Raw genomic sequence first — 18536 nt, forward strand, 5'->3', positions numbered from 1 at the left:
GGTCATCTGTAAGTCCTTCAGTGCATGATGTTTCCAAAAAAGCCTTCGGGAGCTTTTTGATGTTTTCAAGTCTTCGGGTCATCTGTAAGTCCTGTAGTGCATGATGTTTTTAAAAAAAAGCCTTCGGGAGCTTTTTTATGTTTTCAAAACCCTTCAATGCATGATGTTTTTAAGACCTCTGGAATGATGCTTTCAACATTTGAGTCTTACTCAAAAGAAGTCAAATGAAAAATTATTGTTGTTTTCGTCTTTGCTCTATTCTTGTTAACACAAGAATGAGCAAAGAGGGGCAGCTGTAAACACTAATTTTTCATTTTACTTAAATTAAAATTATTATTATTATTATTATAAATATTATTATTATATTATATATATATATTATATTATTATTAAATATATTATTACAAGGCCCAAAATTGGGGCCCAATTACAATTACAATCGGCCCAACTGAACTCAAACCCTTTAGGGTTTGTAACATTCAGCTAGGGTTTTCTAACCCTAGCCCCGTGCGCAGCCGCCTCAAGGGTTTCCAGTCGCCTCTGAAGCCATTCCAGCTGCCACGCCTCTCCAAGCTTCCAGAAGACCACGCGGCGCTGCTTCAGCTTCCAGCCGCCCCACGTCGACACTGCAGTTGCCACGACACCAGCCTCGCCGAAGTCTCCAGAACGTCACGAAGCCCTCCACATGTCGAGCTCTATGGTGAGTCACCACCATAGTTATGGTGACTCACCGAACCTCTTCTCTTTACCCGGGTCAAAGAGGACACCGGTGGTGGCTATAAAGCCTCACCAAATCTGCAAAAGAAAAGGAACCGACGACAACAAACCGACGACAACAGACGGATGACAACAGACGGACAACAACAAACAGAAAAAAAAAGGAAAAAAGATACAGAGAAAGAGCTACACCAACGATCCCAGAAAATACAAACTGAAAGAAGAAAAAAAAGAGACTTACCGAGGAAATCGCCGCCGTGAGAGCCTCCACGAGTCATCGGAGAACCGAAACGCCGAAGGTGAAAATCGTAGATTTACGATATATTATGGGATTTTAGGTTAAAATAACCTTAGATCGGGCATTAGGACGTTTAGATCTACGCTTTTGGGGGTATTTTATAAATTCCGGCCACCGTTCACGGTGGCCGGTGGCGGTGGCCGGCGGCGGAGTACGGTGGCCTATGGCTGCCGGTTTCCCTCCAACGAGGGAAACTAGAGAGAAACCAGAGAGAACTCTGGTTCTCTCATTTTGAGAGAGAAAGGAAAGAGGCAAATGAGGAAGCTTGGCCCTTCGGGCCAGGCGTTTAGGGTATTTAAAACCCTCCCCAAACGACGTCGTTTTGGGGAGGGTATCTGTGTAATTTAAGAAAGGGTAAACCCTTTCCGCAACCCTTATAGGTCTGTAACTTTGCAATTTAGTCACTGAAATTGACTTTTAATCATTTTAATTTAGTGTTTAAATTTTATTTTATTATATTTTAGCCATTAACCGTATTAATAATATATTTAGGATAAATGTCATATTTAGTCCTTTAATTTTAATAATTAATATTTTAATCCCGAGTATATATTTTTAATTTATTTTAATTTGATATATGAATTTTATATAATTTTATTTTAGTCACCAAATTAATAAATAAGGAAAATGATATGTTTAATCCCTATAATTTTGATTAAATATGAATTAGGTATTTAATTTTAATTTTACTATAATTTAGTCACTAATTTTAAATATTTTCATTTATTTTACTGTTTTTAAATATATCGTTCTAATTGTATTTTTATTGTTTTAATTTTACTTGTTTATATATTTAAATATTTTTATTATTATTATGTAGTCATAAATAAATATAATAAATAATAATTTATATTTTTTCAATAAATTATTTTAATATTTATTTATCAATATCGAAGAAAAGGGCAGTCTTAATACAACTGGATGTCCTATTCTGATATTTTAAAATTAAAAATTATAAAAATTATTATTTAATTTTATTCAAATTAATATTTATTAATATCAAAGAAAAGAGCTGTCTTAAGACACCTAGAAGTCCTTTTCCGATATTTTTAAATAAATAAATATTTTTTTATATAATTTTGAAATAATAGGATTATAAATTAAATATATTTTGAATTTTTAAATTTTTAATAATAGAGACAATTTATAATTAAAAAAGTACCAATTTTGGGCGTTGTAGGGGTGCTAATCCTTCCCTAAACGTAACCGACCACGAATCCCTTTTTATTATTAAAAAGAACGAATTTTTGGTTATAAACGCAGATCAGTTCATTTTTTAATTGATGTTTTCTTAAAACTCTTTTAAAAAAAATAATTTTTAGGTATTCGACCTACCTGACCCAAAAGGCCGATGGCGACTCTCAAATTATTTTCAAAACCATTTATTCATATCAATTTTCCCGCCAAATAAATATTTCGTGCCCGGACGAAAAATGGTTACGACAGCTATGATTTCCTTATTTATATCTCCATATTGATAAGTGATGAGACCTTTCAATGTCCAAGGAATTGGAACCATCCAATAAAACCAAACCCACCATTTAGGTAATACATGCAAATCTCAAATATGTCATATATAAATAACAGACGTCTCATATTCTTATTTGCATGTAAAAGAAAAGAATTGTAGTTTTAGTTAGCAAAGATATGGAGTGGGCTTACAGGTTGTGGTATGAGAAAAGTAGAGAACAAGTTCGCAACCGTGATACAATAACTTCCATTTATTGCAGCCATTTGGTAAGTTGTAGACAAAGAAACAATGACCATGCCCATGTATTTGTAGGTGAGCAATGTACAGAAAGTGTCGGTAGAAATAGCATGATACTTTGTAAGCTTATTCATACAAGTTGACTGCTGGATATGAAAGGATCAAGAACAAAGCTGTTTCAAGGAACACATATGGTATTTCTATTATAAATTTGTTATAAATTGCAGAAGTGACAGTTATAAATTTGTTAGAGATGTAAAACATGTGTGATGAGGGTGTAGTTTTCGACCTGTGCTAATGAATGTGCTTTAGACTAGTACATTCTGGCGAACCTTTCTCGGTACACGATAGTCCGCTGACTAATTATGATCGGAAGAACTGAAAGCAAGTTGCTTGCTCCGATTGAAACCATGAAAACATATACTGATCCCATTATGTTGAACAAGTCTTGCTCATTATTGCTTCATGAAAGATGATCATGATTTCAGGAAAATGTCGCATGTTTAAACTTTTAAGGAGAACACCAAAAGGGAAAGAAAACTTTAAGGAAACATCTTACACTTTTTGCCCTTTATCCCAAAGAAGCGCTCCATATACCAAAGAGCATACCATGACTAAAATCAGGCGCCCTAAGTTATATGTTGGGTTTCTCCAATAAGACAAATGTTGCTTCCATAGGCATGCTTTGAATTGCTCCCATCTATTTTGTGGAAAGTGTAGTAAAACATAGTTCCTTTGAACCATATGCCGGAACTTTCAACTCTTGGACTAGTTCTTTGTTTCTTCTGCACAAAAATATCCAATATTATCCAATAGAAATATATTATTTCTAAGCTCTTTTGTACCATCCTTTTGTTTTGAGGTGTGAGTTTATGACTCAAAGGTCCTAAATACATCAATCATGGTGAACGTACTGATACAGACTGGATTGTTTGTAGAGACGGGCAAAATCGACTCCAAGTTCAGCTTCAATAGAAGGATTTGTGACCTCTAACATCCATGTTGCTGCATTGTAATTTTCTTTTATTTTTGGAACCCCTGGTATTCCCTGCTTGAAGTGCTTTGAAGCATTAGTTTCTTATTCATTTGGATAGTATATGAGTTCATAATTTGTAGGAATTTACTTTTGGATTACCTCAAAGTATTCAATAAGCTTACAAGAATTTTCACCAAGCTTTCCAGAGTATACTATTTGCCCTCCTTTCATCAAAATAATCTGCATGACGCACATATGATATGTGAAGCAGAATAATCATAGTAGCCAAGAAGGACCATGTTATTTAATGAAAAGAACTACGGAACGTTTATGAATGCATCACTCAGTTACCTCGTCGAATGCCTCAAATATGTCAATACTCGGCTGATGAATGGTGCATACAACGGTCCTCTTAGTATTAACTATACTCTTTACCACTCGCATGGCAGTGGCAGCTGCTCTGGCATCTAAACCAGAGGTGGGTTCATCCATAAATATTATTGATGTATTAGCTACAAGCTCTACTGCTATTGTAAGTCGTTTGTGCTGCTCTGCTGATATACCACTGACACCACGTATGCCAACTAAAGAATCTTTTATTTCATCAAGCTCAATCATTTGAAGGACCTCTTCCACAAATTTCTATTAAATGTGAGAATCAAGTGAGCCTTTTTTTATATAGATTAAATTGGTATATTAGGATTTGCATAAAGTTGAAACACTCGTACCAATCTTTTATGCATAGGAACCTCTAGTGGTAGGCGTAACCAAGCTGAGTAAATTACTGATTCCTTTATTGTTATCTGGGGAGAGTGTATATCAGTTTGCTCACAGTACCCTGATACTCTAGCGTAACACTTTTGGACTTTAGGGTACCCTCCAACTCTTATATCCCCTTCAATATACCCTCTAGTTTTTCTTCCAGGTAAAACATCCATCAATGTTGTCTTTCCAGCTCCACTGGCACCCACCAATCCTGTAAGAACTCCAGGCCTAAATGCACCAGAAATATCTTGAAGAAGATGTAGCTTCTTCTTCGGAACTTTCCCTCTAAATTTCTGGGGAAAGTAGACAAAAAGAAATTGATTTTTTTTTCTTATCATCTTCAAACTTCAACGTAATTAAGGGTTTTGTTGGTAAAACAAATTTTTACCTTGGGAGTATCCACAAAGTAATGCATGTTCTCAAATGAGAGCGTTACGGGCACAAAAGGTAAAACCATACTAGTAACTTCTGTTTTTACATGAGAACCAGGCAATTGGTTTTCCCGTATGGAATTACTCGAGTCTTTTTTTCTTTCTATGCAAGATAAAACTCGAGGTCTCCTGGTTCCTGGAGCTGCAAGGCAAACACAACTTAGAAACAGAAATGCTTAAATTCATCAATCAAGTTTTTTATGCTTTTATCATTTGTTCTTTGTATTTGCATAATGTGGAACTTACACTTCAAATAACTAGGTGCTAAGGAGAATCCAACGTTAACAAGAACCCATATTCCTATCAAAGCTGCCATGGATATCCAGTAGAAGTATTCGTCGAAGTTTAATCCATTTTTCTGTAGAGCCTGATTCCCCAAAGTCACATTTGAGGATGAAACCTGAAAATCAATGAAACGAACAGCATATAAGTGCTAATATTTTCATCTTCTAATTTGTTTCATAAATAACCATAGGTGATTTCCCTTTTTTACCTGTTGCCACCTTGAAGATAGAAATTCGTTTACTGAGTTTCCTATATTTGTACACGAGAGGGGAAATCCAAAAGCACCATTTTATCGAAGATGGCATCGATACTGCATTGAGATAACAGTTGAGTTATAATTACATGAATACTTTGAACAAATTGAAGTAGTCATGCTAATAATAAGGTTGGCCTTACGTAAGGGTACTATGAAGCCACTTAATAATAGTGTTGCCATCACTGTAAATTGACAGAAGATTGCAGCAACGGATAGTGTTCGAATTACAGCAGTAATCAAACGAAAAATCGAGATTGCTACTTGATGGAAAAGGAACTGGATGAAAAGCTTACGGAAGAACCTGAAAGTAACACTTGGGACTAATTAGACAACATGTTGAAATTTTATATATCTAACATAATAATAGGATATTGTCCTTAAAAAAACAATCCTTTCTGGTTCTGGACTGTAACCAATCCCATAATATATTAGAGATGTCCATAGAAAAGTATCCAAAAACGAAATGGAATCCTTATTATAGTTGAAGAAATTGAATAAGCCCATGCAGGATGGAAATACAAATCCCTTTGGTTGCAGAATATGTCAAGCCTGGAACTAGTAAGTGCCAATTCTGTAACTCCACTGGTCAGAACTCTGGTAAGACCGAAAAATAAGCAAGCCATGTACTTTTTCAAATGGAACTCATCGATCTTCATCCTAGTTCGTATAAACAATGTCATAGTTACCAATGCCAATAAAACAAGCTGTAACCAAAAAAAGAAAGAAGAAGAAGAACACCCAAAGCGTGTGAAAGTAAGTTGATTAATAATTCTCCATCTCTGTATTGATTCATATATTAAATCATTACATGTGTTGATCTGAACAACTACAAAAATGAGCTACGCTTGGTAAGAGACCATTCCCTAGCCAAGCATGCTTTGAACAATTCCCATTTTCCCAATGAATAGATATTAAACGACAATGCATTCTTGTGATTCTCGGTTTCGTCAAAAGATTTGCAGAGTTCTTCGTTTAGCCCTTGTCCTGCATGAAACTCTTTACATGCAACTATGAATTTTTCCAAAGAAACATAACTATAAGGTCGGTCCCTATGAAACCAGTATTGTGCTTGTTCTTTTTCAGAGAGTACCTATTATAGATAAATCAACTTTAAACAATGTTCCAATAAATCGATGCAAATATTGTTTGTTCTTAAAAAAAACATACCTCTTGCAGGAAGACTGCAAGGCCTTTCCTTGGTGGGCACTTAAAGCCACAGTATTCAAAGAACTTGTGAACTTGATTCCTAGGTCCTTGGTATACAATCTTTCCTTCGTCCGTTAGGATAACTTCGTCAAAGAGATCAAAGGTCTCCGGAGCTGGTTGTCGGAGTGAAATTAAAATTGTGGCTCCTGTTGTATGAGCCAACTGTTGTAGACATGTTACAATTTGGAAGGTGGTGGAGCTATCTAAGCTTGTTAATATTTCATCCATAAGGAAGGCTTTGGCCGGACCAACCATCATTTCCCCTGTTGCATTTGAAATATTAAGCAATTAGTGCAATGATTTAATGTTCTAACTTACTTGGAAGTCTGATCATCATATTATCATGAGTTCTCTTTGATTAATTAATTACCTAAGACGTTTTCTAAGATATTACCTAACTTACTTGGAAGATTAATATTTTTAGGATGGGTACATATGCATTAATAATACAAAATTTTCGTATGGGATAGACACATAAGATTTCAGGATGGATACAATCAACAAATTAGATAATTAATAAAAAAAATAGTATTTTAGGGTAGACACATCGTACCCATTCTAAATTAAGGGTGGATCAGCCGATATATATAACATTTAATACAATAGTACTATGAATTATTATAAAATGGAAAAAGAATTTTACAAGCGGTGTTATATTGAACCAATCTTTCTTTATTTAGAATTTAAGATTATATAAAGTTTAAATTTTAAGATTTAGGATCATTAGAACATGATATGTGACATTTAAATAAATATATTTGTGGTTGTGGAGTCAAAATTTTGTAATATTTGTATATCAAATACTTTATTATCAGAATCTATAGTAGCCTCAATAGTAAAATGGGATAAATTTCTTTCTTGGAGTACTCAAGTTTGAATAGACATATTGTCAATAAGTTAAGAAAATTTTAAAAAAAATATTTTTTTTGATTATATATCATCATATTATTTGTTAATAATATATGAAATTATGTACATCAAATATTCATCCTAATAATATATTAACTAATGAATCTGTTTAATCTGCCTCAATTGTCTGCTTTCACAGCATCTAAGCTTAACATGTTCTCTTTTAAAAAAAAAAAAAAAAAAGCTTAACATGTTCATGCAAGTGTAGTTAAAAATTTATCAAGTGGTATCGGTTACGAACACAAAACCTATCGTGAGCCTCTTCATTTCCCCGCCAGAGATTCCACGGTTCTTTGCATCTCCCACAGTTGTATCAGCGCAAATATCCAGTCCTAAGATCTAAGAAAATGGTAGCAAAATCGTTAGTGAAAAGTCTATTAATTTGTGTACCTTTAATTAAGGGGAAATCACCTTTAATATATAGTCTGTCTGGAGGGGATGTTCTCTTCAACCCTTCAACAGAAATTGCCTGCCGCCATAGATTATTATTTTCAAAGATAGCAGCAATGGAGTCTGAACCATTTTATTTCAAAAGAGAATTACCTTCATATAGGTGTCTACATCTGGTTCGGGGATGATACCATGTTGCTTCTCGCGCCTACTGAGTTCTTTCAGAATATCTTCAAATCATAAACACTTTGAATAATCAGTAAAATCCAAAGAAGATTTTATTTATATATACCTGCTCTGCTCCCAATGCCCTGACAACGTGCTGAGGAGGCAATTGTCTCTCTTACTGTCATGTCCGAAATATGCAAGTCATTGATTTATATAAGCAGACGTTTTCTGAGGAACAAACTCACTGAGCTTGCAACCATTGTAAGAGATTTCCCCTGAGACCTTAAGAGACGGGTCATGCTTCCCTGCAAGCGTTTGCAAAAGGGTTGTTTTCCCGCATCCCGGAAGGCCAAGCAGCAGCGTCATCCTGGATGGCTTAATGATGCCGCTCACATAGTCGAGAATTTTAATCTTGTTTGGTCGAGACACGCATCGATTAACCTTTTTAATAGCTTCCTGCTCAACATAAAAACATCTCCTCGATTACTTACAGAACGCATGTTTTATACACAACGTCAATTAAGCACGTACAGGGAACATGTTGGTGACAGTGCTCCAAAGAGTAGGGAGCTGAGGCTTTCCATGAACCGCTTCACACTCGGCTTCCACCTTCAGATTCTCGAATCTCACTTCATGTTAGCATGCTAAATCAATTAATGTAGTGTGTACATTAGCAGTATACTTAGAAGCTTCCTGAAGTTGAAGCTGTTATAACTGCTAAGGTTGTTAGCAAGTTAGTTTTGGTTAGTTGGTCAGTTAAGGTGGTTGTATTAGCAGCTAAGAGCAGTAGTATATAAGGAGCATCAACCTTGTACTCAAATATACGTTTTTCCATAGTATCAATAAATCAGTTCATATTCTTCTGTTTACCATACTTCCAACAGATTGTTGGTAATTTCAAACCCACCCTGATTTGGTATTGACAATGAAGTTATACATTTTCATATTATAAAAGCAAAAGAGAAGAACAAAGTTTTGTTTTGGATTCTTGCCTGGCCATTCTTTCATTTAGTCTTTTCAACAGCTTTAGATTGTCCTTATCGATTATGGTTATGAGTTGGTCGATGAAAACGTGGCGTTCGAACGCTCCAAGCCGAGCAAATCTATCACCTTCTTGCCTAATTCGTCCCCTTCGCCGGCATTTATCAACTTTTGATTGAACAAGGAAGTTCTTATCCGCTTAAAAGTAGGCAATCTTTCGATGGCGGCCCACTGCAACTCCACTTCATCACCACCACCACAATCATATATATAATGCTCCTACAATGCTATAGTTATGTTGTATGCTCTATTTGTGGTTTGCTTTGAAAGAAATGCATCTTGCCCTGAGCAAGTGGGCACCCTGGTCCTTGGAACTTAATTTATGAATTAACTGTCAAAATAACTTCTATTCAGAAAATAACTGTGAAACTTACTCAATTTATGACTTGCTATTTTCAGCCACTTATTTATTTATATATTTTTTGAGTTGTCTAAGGTGATTATTAGGTTATTATTTGTTAAGAATTTTCTTAATTTATTGATAACACAAATCCTGTAGACACAACTTTTCAAACCCATAACTTTTAGGAAGAATAATTTTATTTTTATCACTAAGATCACTTGATGTATTCAAAATATGAGAGAATTGATTTAATTATTCATCTTGAAAGAAAGAAAGAAAAAACTTCTTTAATAACTCGGGTTTTTTTAAGGAAAATGTAATTTATGTTTGATGTATTGATATATAAAAATTTATATAAATCGTTATAATGTAAACAAATTAGATAATATTATTTTATTACACAAATTAATTTACCTTTGTGGTCAAAGGGATGATTGTTATCTCCAGAGGTTCTAAGTTTGAGCACTAGATACTGCAATGATTGAGCATTCATTGTCAAATGGTTGAGAATCTTTAGGAAAGATATTATCTTGTAATCACCCCAGGTATACTAGATATCACTGAACTTTGCATGATGTATTGTTTATATTACCGAACTTTCAAATTCTTCAATTATAACACTAAATTTGATTTTGACTTCAATTATGTCACTATCATTAAATTTTAACAACACGAAGACATGAATACATCATTTTGTTACTGTAATGATGTGATAAAATGACGTCATTTTCAGCACTGAACTTTAAGGGTGTATCTATTTTTCTTTTAAACTTTAAAAATATTTAGTTTATTACACTAAACTTTTTTGGTCACCTGTCATTGAGCATACTAATACTCTGATTTCCTCTTATAACACTCCGGTGAAACTAGTTTTAAAATGTGATTTCCAGAAAAAAAATCAAAAAAAAATATATAAGAAATATAGTAACAATCAATTTAAAATAAAATATAATGATAAATTTCATATTTTAATCGAAAATAAATTAATAGATAAGAGTATTATTTATAAATTGTTAAATATTAATTTTAACTGAATGAAAAGATTAACCAATTATTATTAGGGGTCGTTTAGTTCATGGAATATAATATTACTTTTGAAAATAAGATGACTGAAATATAACATTACCTAATACATTACTAGGAATGTCACATTATTTTGTTTGGTTTGTTTGACATTAATGTAACATTATAATGTTTGACCAAGGGACTAATAAGATTGCTAAAATATATATTTTACCAAATTATTCTTGTGGTATATTTTTTAACAAGTTAAATTTTTAATATTAAAATAAAAATATTTATATAAAATTTCATAAAAAATATGTTATTCCATTATTTCTAATTTATGTATTTTTATTTATAAAATTTAAATTCATAGAATTTATACTTTTTTATAAAATTTAAAAATAAATAGATAGAATAGAATAGAAATATATTCTTTTAACCCTAAGTAAAATTAAATTTCACATTATTTATTTAAAAAATATGAAAATTTTGCATCGATACAATATAATTTGATAAGTCATAAATGTTAACTATGATGCATTCAACGAATTTAGTAATTAAAGAATAAAAAAAACATGAATAAACCAGTAAATCTAATGTCCAAGAGAGTGAATTAATCATTCGGTGAAGGACAAAGAAATAAGGAAATAATTTATCATACAATTTAAAGGAATAAAGGAAGGAATAATTTAAAATAATTCATTTATTTAAAAAGTAATTTTATCCAAACAAATGGGAATTATTAACTACTTAAGGTACAAGAGAGAATAAGATTTTTGAGAATTCAAACAAAAAAAATGTTATTATAGGTAACATTACATCATTCCTCGAAATGAATATTTTTAAACTAAATGTGAGTATGTAATTTTGAAAATTTTTATTTTTCATTATAATAAATTTTTTAGATCTAACTGCATGTTAAAAAAATAGGGCTGAAATTAGATGATTTGATTTAAGATTAAATATTTTTTAAAATTTAATTTACAAACTCTAATTTTATCTCTAAAGTTATTATCTAATTTTATTTCGAAGTATCTCCTGCAACGGTGACTTAATTGTCGTATTCTCTATCATTCCTATTTTTCTTCTTCTTTTTCTTTTATTTCTTTTTCTATTTAAATCTAAATAAACACCTTCCCCTCTTTGATATCATTATTTTTCATATAATCTTTAAGAGTATAGTTTGTTTGTTTTTATGGCACGATATTTCTATTGTTATGATAGTTTATCGCTTCGTGTTACATTCAACAAGGTGCATCTCCTGATCAAGAAAGATGAACGGCTTTCATAGTTAGATCATTTTTGTGGCAGTTTGTCGATGCATTCAAATTCGTTTGCGGAACAATCAATCATATTGGTTCTCTCAATCTCCATGCCTACACCAATATTGCGTCTATATTCGACTGGAGACCTAGAGATTATTGACAGTTGCTAGATTTTTGTGGAGGATGAAGCATGTATTCAATGGAAGGTTTTTTGTGTTATTCTTCTTCACACCCTTCAGATTTTTGTATTAGGATCGTGTTATATTTAGTGTATCTTGTTTTTATATTTGATGGAAACCTAGTTTTATTTTAAAAAAAAAGATTAATTAGAAACTCAATCTTGATCTAATTTAATATAATTTTCATTTTTTATATTTTTAGAAAAATATAAACTAATCTAAAACATATTAATTTATTTAATTTAATAACATAAAATTAAAAGAAAGTTTAATTTAATATCATAATTCTAGTGTAATATATATATATATATCAAATCTAACTAATAGCATATAAATACATAAAAAATTTATTTTCATAATTGTATGGGACATGATGGGTTCGCTCTAAACTCAAATCCAATCTAAAACTAAAATTTCATTAAAAAGAAAAAAAATCATACCTTATCAAATCGGGTCAAAACCATTAGATATAAATTTTCAGTCATCCATGATCAGCATAACAAGATAACATATTAAACTTTTTAAATAATATTTATGGTTTAAATTTTAGCAATCTAAATAATAATACTAGAATTAGTGTAAATTAAATGATAATACACATGAAAATAAACATTCATTATTATTATTTTCAAATTGATGAACTTTGTTTAATACTTAGTAGTGGATTTGAAATTTTTAATATTACATTCGAGAACATAAATTTTAAAATTTTAATCTCAATTGCATAGGTTTTTTGTTATTTTATTTAATTAGTCTTTTCCTTTTCGTATGAAAACATTGAATGATTTTATTTGTTTTTGTAGAATGTTTGTATACTCTTTTAACATGCGTGTTCTTTTATTTGTTTCAAGGTTAAATTTGGGATTCGCCTCTTCATATGATAATTATTGGGTTATCTTATTGATTTCTTCATGTTTTGGTCCCTCGAACTAGATACTGATAGATATTCACAACCACTGAAGATAAGTCACAATTGAGTTATGATATGATCAATAATCAAAGAGTCATTATTAATATATGCATTCTTATGTTTGGTTAACAATGTTTATCCTTCATCGTCGACGATGATTTTATTTGTATCTATCATCTGTTTGAATTATATGATCAAGATTTTTTTGTATGACCCTATTTTATTTTTAAATGGTTAGTTTGTGCATTTTAATAATTTTAAGGGTATGACTAATGTGAATGGTCTATTTTTATTTTTGTAAACTCTTTTTTATATTTTGAGTATTCTTCTTTATTCAATGAAAGTAATAGTTATTAATAGTTTTAAAAAATAAAATTTCAAATTAACTCAAATTTATTGCTTGGATATTTAAAATTTGGGTTTGTATTTCAATTCAATTTATACTTAAAATTTATAGCAAAGCAAAAGCAATAACTCAAAATAAATTTATATTAAATACACCATTGAAATCATATACACGTTTGCTTATTCTATCACCCACGATCAATTTAATTACTGTCTTCACTTTGACCCTCACCACCACGAAATATGTATCTATCCCCGACCAATGGGATACGAGATAAGGTGGATCCCCATAAAACCTGCCTCACTGGAATTCCTATTTACAATATTATTCTATTTTTATTATTTTTTATTAACATATTGTTAGTTTTACCAATTAAAAAATTAATATATTTTCGAAGTTATTGAGAATTTAACATATAACCTAAAAATTCTCAAGAGCTTCATAATCAAAATAGGTCACGGATTCAATTAACTTATGAAACACAGTTTAGGAACATGTGAAATTAACTTATGTTATATTTGAAATATATTTAATACATACATTAGTTAATAATTTTTTTAATAATTTATACTATTTAAAAATATGTTTTAATAATTTATGTCTAAAATATGTATAAATAAGGATTTAACCTTTTTTTCTTCTTAAGCCACGTGCTTTACTTATTTTGGTCCAACGGTCCAAATCTAGTTTTAACTCAAAATCATTTCCATATCAATGGTTGGAAAATTATTTGTCTGAAAGGTATCGATAATTAACTCTAAGCATCAATATTTTAACGTGAATACTCAGCTAGAACCCAAACTTATTTCTTTTTGACAATTTAACCTTTTATACTTTAATTTAATATAATCAAACTCAAATTTTCAATATATTTTATACGATCACATTCAATACTGTTTTTTTAAGTTCACACTGGTCGAGAAATAGTGCTTTTATAATATCTAGAGTAAAGAAAATATTTTTATTTTTAAAATATTCGAGTTCAAATAATTATGTTTGTATAATATGTGTGTTGTTAATGATCGATAAATATTTCAAATATATATTAAACATATACCATCTAACATTAATATTTTTCTAATGAAATTTAATGTTTCATAAATTATAACTTTTGATATAGTTTTTGAAATCTAAGATTTGATCTATTTAAACTTAAAGTTAGAACGGGCAAATCCAAAAAAAAAAAAATTAGTGGACATTTATACACAATTTGAATTTTAAAAGTCCAATCTAAAATTGTCTCAAAAAGTTCCAAACATAGTATTAGGAGTTTCAAATTAAACTTAATACTAAAATAGGTATTTCACAAATCTATAAAATTAGGTATTTCACCAATCTAAAATAGGTTTTTTTTATAATTATGGAATGAATACAAGATAGTATCGGTTTAAAAATACTAACCCGTGTTTTAGTGTTTACGAGACTCGAAAATTAGGCCCCATTTTGATTTATGAAAATATTCTTTTTATTTTCATTTCTTAAAAATATTTTTTATTTTATATTTTTAAAAATTAAGAAACATATTTAATGAATATAAATAAAATTAATTTTTAGTAATAAATTTTAGAAAATATGTTTGATACATTTATAATGGAAAATTTCGAAATAAAATAAAAATGGCTACATTTATAAGGGTTTAAATCAAGATTAGAAGTTTGATATTTACACATTATTGGAAGAAGAAAATGAATTTTGATAGATTTGAACTCCTATCAATTTATTAAGTTGAATTTTGTTTTAAATTTATTTAATGAAATTTATTATTAGAAGTTATTTAATGAAATTTTGCAAAACTTACATGTTAAATTTATGTAATGATTTTTTTAATAATTAATTTAACACGTAAGTTATGCAAGTATAAAACAATAAAATTGATAATAAATTTCATAATATAAAATTTCCATATTACATAAATTATTTTAATTTATAATAAAAATATAATATTAGTGTATATATTAGACATCAATTAAATTTAAAATATAAGTAAAAAATTGTTGAAAGCAAGAGCACACAAAAATGTCATTAAAATAAAAATATATATGTTTAGTGATAATTGAGGCCTTCAAGCTTTTGGGTAAATGTAGTCCCTAAATGTTTTTACACTCAATGTGACCCTTAAATTAAGAGAGAGAGAAATAACCTAACCCTTTGACCAAAAGAATCAAACGTTGATCGTCACAACGCTTACTATTATGGTAATACACAATGGGTGGTTATGTGATTGATGGCCTTAATTGCTTTTTTAGTTAAGTTCGAAGACGTAATTGATTATTTTAGAAAGTTTGAAGATTTATTTAGAAAAAATAATATAAAAAAAGTTCAAGGATAAAATGATTTTTTTGCAAAAAATTGAAGGTTTCAAATGCTATTAAGTCAAAAAATTCTGTTAAAAGGATTTTAACTCATGTAAGTTAAGTTAAAAAAAAAAATATAGATCTTATGTTTTCCTAATTTTTAAATTTTCAAAATAATTTTAATGAAAACACTGAAAATATCTTTTTTATATTTTGATTTTTTTTTCACTTATTATTTTTTCTATTTTTCAAAAATTATTTTTAAATTTTACAAACAAACATTTTTTCCGACGTTTTCTACTTTTTAAAATATTAAAAATAATCTATATTTTTTTAAAACTAAGCGGACCTTTATATTCTCACTTTTGGGGTCGACTGCCTAGGTGGTGTCAAAGTACCTTTGCATTGCGGTCTTTTTAAAAAACTTGTTGCTTGTCTGCTACCATGTTAAATACGGTAGCAACTTAAGAACAATAATTTGATTTATCACGAAGTACAGCTGCTAACGCGGCGAATTCCATGATCAATCTAGTGCCATCAATATAAGCAAAATTCTCATGCAATTTCGCAACACCTACACTGATACAAGACACATTAATCAAATCAAACATGGTGAAAAAGAAGAAACAAAAAATGAAAATGAAAATCAATAATAGGGGCATGATATGTATGAGATTAGATATTTCGGGGAATGCCAGGGGGTTGGTTATGCGGCAGGAGCTACGAAAATACAAAGATTATTAGGTGCCTTGGATGAGCAGGGGCAGGGAAAAAGCTGAGTTCAAGATTGAGGCTTTTCCCATTTAAGGGGCTTCACAATTTCCCAGGTGAAGTCCGGGTCGTCCCTTCCAAAATGTCCATAGGCAGCTGTCTTCAAGAACCGTCCATTGCCACCTCTCTTGAGGTCCAGGTTGATGGTGATCATACCAGGCCTGAAATCAAAGTTCTCCTTCACAATTTGGAGGATTTCCTTGTCTGGAATCTTTCCAGTTCCGTAGCTGTCGACAAAGACAGACAAGGGCTCGGGCACACCAATAGCATAGGAGACCTGCACGAGGCACCTACGAGCAAGGCCATTTGCTACAATGCTCTTGGCAGCTTGCCTTACAATGTAAGCACCACTCCGGTCCACCTTGGTTGGGTCCTTTCCAGAGAAAGCACCACCACCATGGGCTCCCCAGCCACCATAGGTGTCGATAATGATCTTACGACCAGTGAGACCAGCATCACCATGAGGACCACCAATAACAAAGCGGCCAGATGGGTTGAGGTGGAAGATTGTCTTCTCATCAAGATACTTCTCGGGAATGACCGGCTTGATAACATGCTCTTTGAGGTCAGCGGCAATTTCATCATTGGTAACAGTCTCATCATGCTGGGTGGAGATGAGGACGGTGTGAACACGAACTGGAACCATAGCACCATTATCGTTGTAGTATTCAACAGTAACCTGGGTTTTACCATCAGGCCTTAGCCAGGCGCAGGTACCATTCTTCCTAACCTCAGTAAGACGTGCTCCAAGCTTAGTTGCAAGGACATGGCTAAGAGGCATGAATTCCGGGGTTTCGTCCGTGGCATAACCAAACATATGACCCTGGTCACCAGCTCCAATATCTTCTGGGCGCTTCGTGAAGTGGCCATGGACACCCTGGGCAATATCAGGGCTCTGCTGCTCAATATTGACCAGGACCTTGCAGTTGTCAGCATCAAGACCCACATCATCAGAAACAAATCCAATGGAGCGGCAGGTGTCACGGACAATCTTCTCATAGTCTACATTGGCTTTGGTGGTAATCTCTCCAAAGACCATAACCATGTTAGTCTTAGAGCATGTTTCACAGGCAACCTTGCTGTCGGGGTCCTGCGCAAGGCAGGCATCCAGCACAGCATCAGAGATCTGGTCACAGAGCTTGTCGGGGTGACCCTCATTGACAGACTCAGATGTGAATAGAAAAGTCTCCATTCTAACGAGCTGCACACATAAGAACACCAGAGAAAGCTCAGTACAATTACTACGTTCAACTATTGACAGTAATTTCTACTTTCGTTTCTTATCAAAATCCAAAAAACTGGACCAAAGAAAACTGCTTCTGCAATTATTTACTTTCAGAAGGATGTTTTAACGGCAAACGTTGTACCAGTTGGCTGATTTGAATGGCAGACGTAAATCTAAATCAAGTGGTAAAACCACAACAAAATTTATAAATCTTTATACAGTTATACTCAATTTGAAATATCGATAATGATATAAGATACTAGAAGTCTAGGACAATGAAAAAATACAGATCCAGTAAATACTACTCAAAGCAAAGTAGAAAAATGTAGATCCTACTCAAAGCAAAACTATTTTTCAAGTAAATAACAAATTCTATGGAAGTTTAAGACGTCATCAACTCAAAGCCTTACTCAAAACATGTTTAACTTTTTCAGAAAAAATTCCATAAATAATCCAAGCAAACCTCATAATCTCAAGATCCTATAATTTTCAAGAACCAAAATACTGAGAAACTCCAAAATTAACAGATCAGAAATCAATTCGGTCAAGATTCACTAAAAGAAAACTAATTTCCCGCTGCTACTACAAACAACAGAGCTAAATCTACGAACGAAAACCACGGATCAAAAGTAACTAAAAGAAGAAGGAATACAGAGGGTAGAAAAGGGAACCTGGGACAAAGAATTCCGAGCGGATCTGAGTCTGTGGTTTAGAGAAAGAGAGATTATGTTGAGCTGACCAGACCTCTAGATTGGCGAAACTCAACGGCACAACGATTTAAGACCTCGAACGCGCCTATTTATAAAGAAAATGGACGTTACAGGTTACTGGTTTAATAGGTTTAGATTTTTTTTCCTCTCTTTGGGAATTGAGATAGGAGTGTGAATTGGAGAGGGATTATTGGGGTTGGTGAGAGAAAAACATTTTGTTTAGACTACAAAAGATGTTTGATTGAGTTTTATTTTTTTAGTTTAGTGTCTAATATTTTATTCTATAACTTAAAATGGGTTAAGCCGTGATGAACTGTTAGTTTTTTTTTCGTTAAGTG

General features: G+C 31.7%; 1 protein-coding gene and 1 pseudogene across 1 annotated transcript; both read right to left on the reverse strand.

Moving 5' to 3' along the window:
• Positions 1 to 520: 520 nt before the first annotated feature.
• On the reverse strand, positions 521 to 8548 carry LOC120188986 (annotated as a pseudogene).
• A 7578-nt stretch (positions 8549 to 16126) lies between these two features.
• LOC120188810 (S-adenosylmethionine synthase 1) lies at positions 16127 to 18286 on the reverse strand. Its single transcript, XM_039192204.1, has 2 exons — positions 18160 to 18286; positions 16127 to 17464 (listed from the first exon to the last, which is right to left on the reverse strand). The coding sequence occupies exon 2, from the start codon at positions 17453 to 17455 to the stop codon at positions 16274 to 16276; it is 1182 nt and encodes a 393-aa protein (XP_039048135.1). The 5' UTR covers positions 17456 to 17464; positions 18160 to 18286; the 3' UTR covers positions 16127 to 16273.
• Between the last annotated feature and the right edge of the window lie 250 nt (positions 18287 to 18536).

Source organism: Hibiscus syriacus, unplaced genomic scaffold (genome assembly GCF_006381635.1).
Source record: "Hibiscus syriacus cultivar Baekdansim isolate YM2019G1 unplaced genomic scaffold, ASM638163v2 tig00116951_pilon, whole genome shotgun sequence".
NCBI classification, from domain to species: Eukaryota; Viridiplantae; Streptophyta; class Magnoliopsida; order Malvales; family Malvaceae; genus Hibiscus; species Hibiscus syriacus.

Coding starts and splice junctions, on each gene's coding strand:
- LOC120188810 (XM_039192204.1), bottom strand. CDS start 17,455: ATGGAGACTTTTCTATTCACATCTGAGTCTGTCAATGAGGGTCACCCC.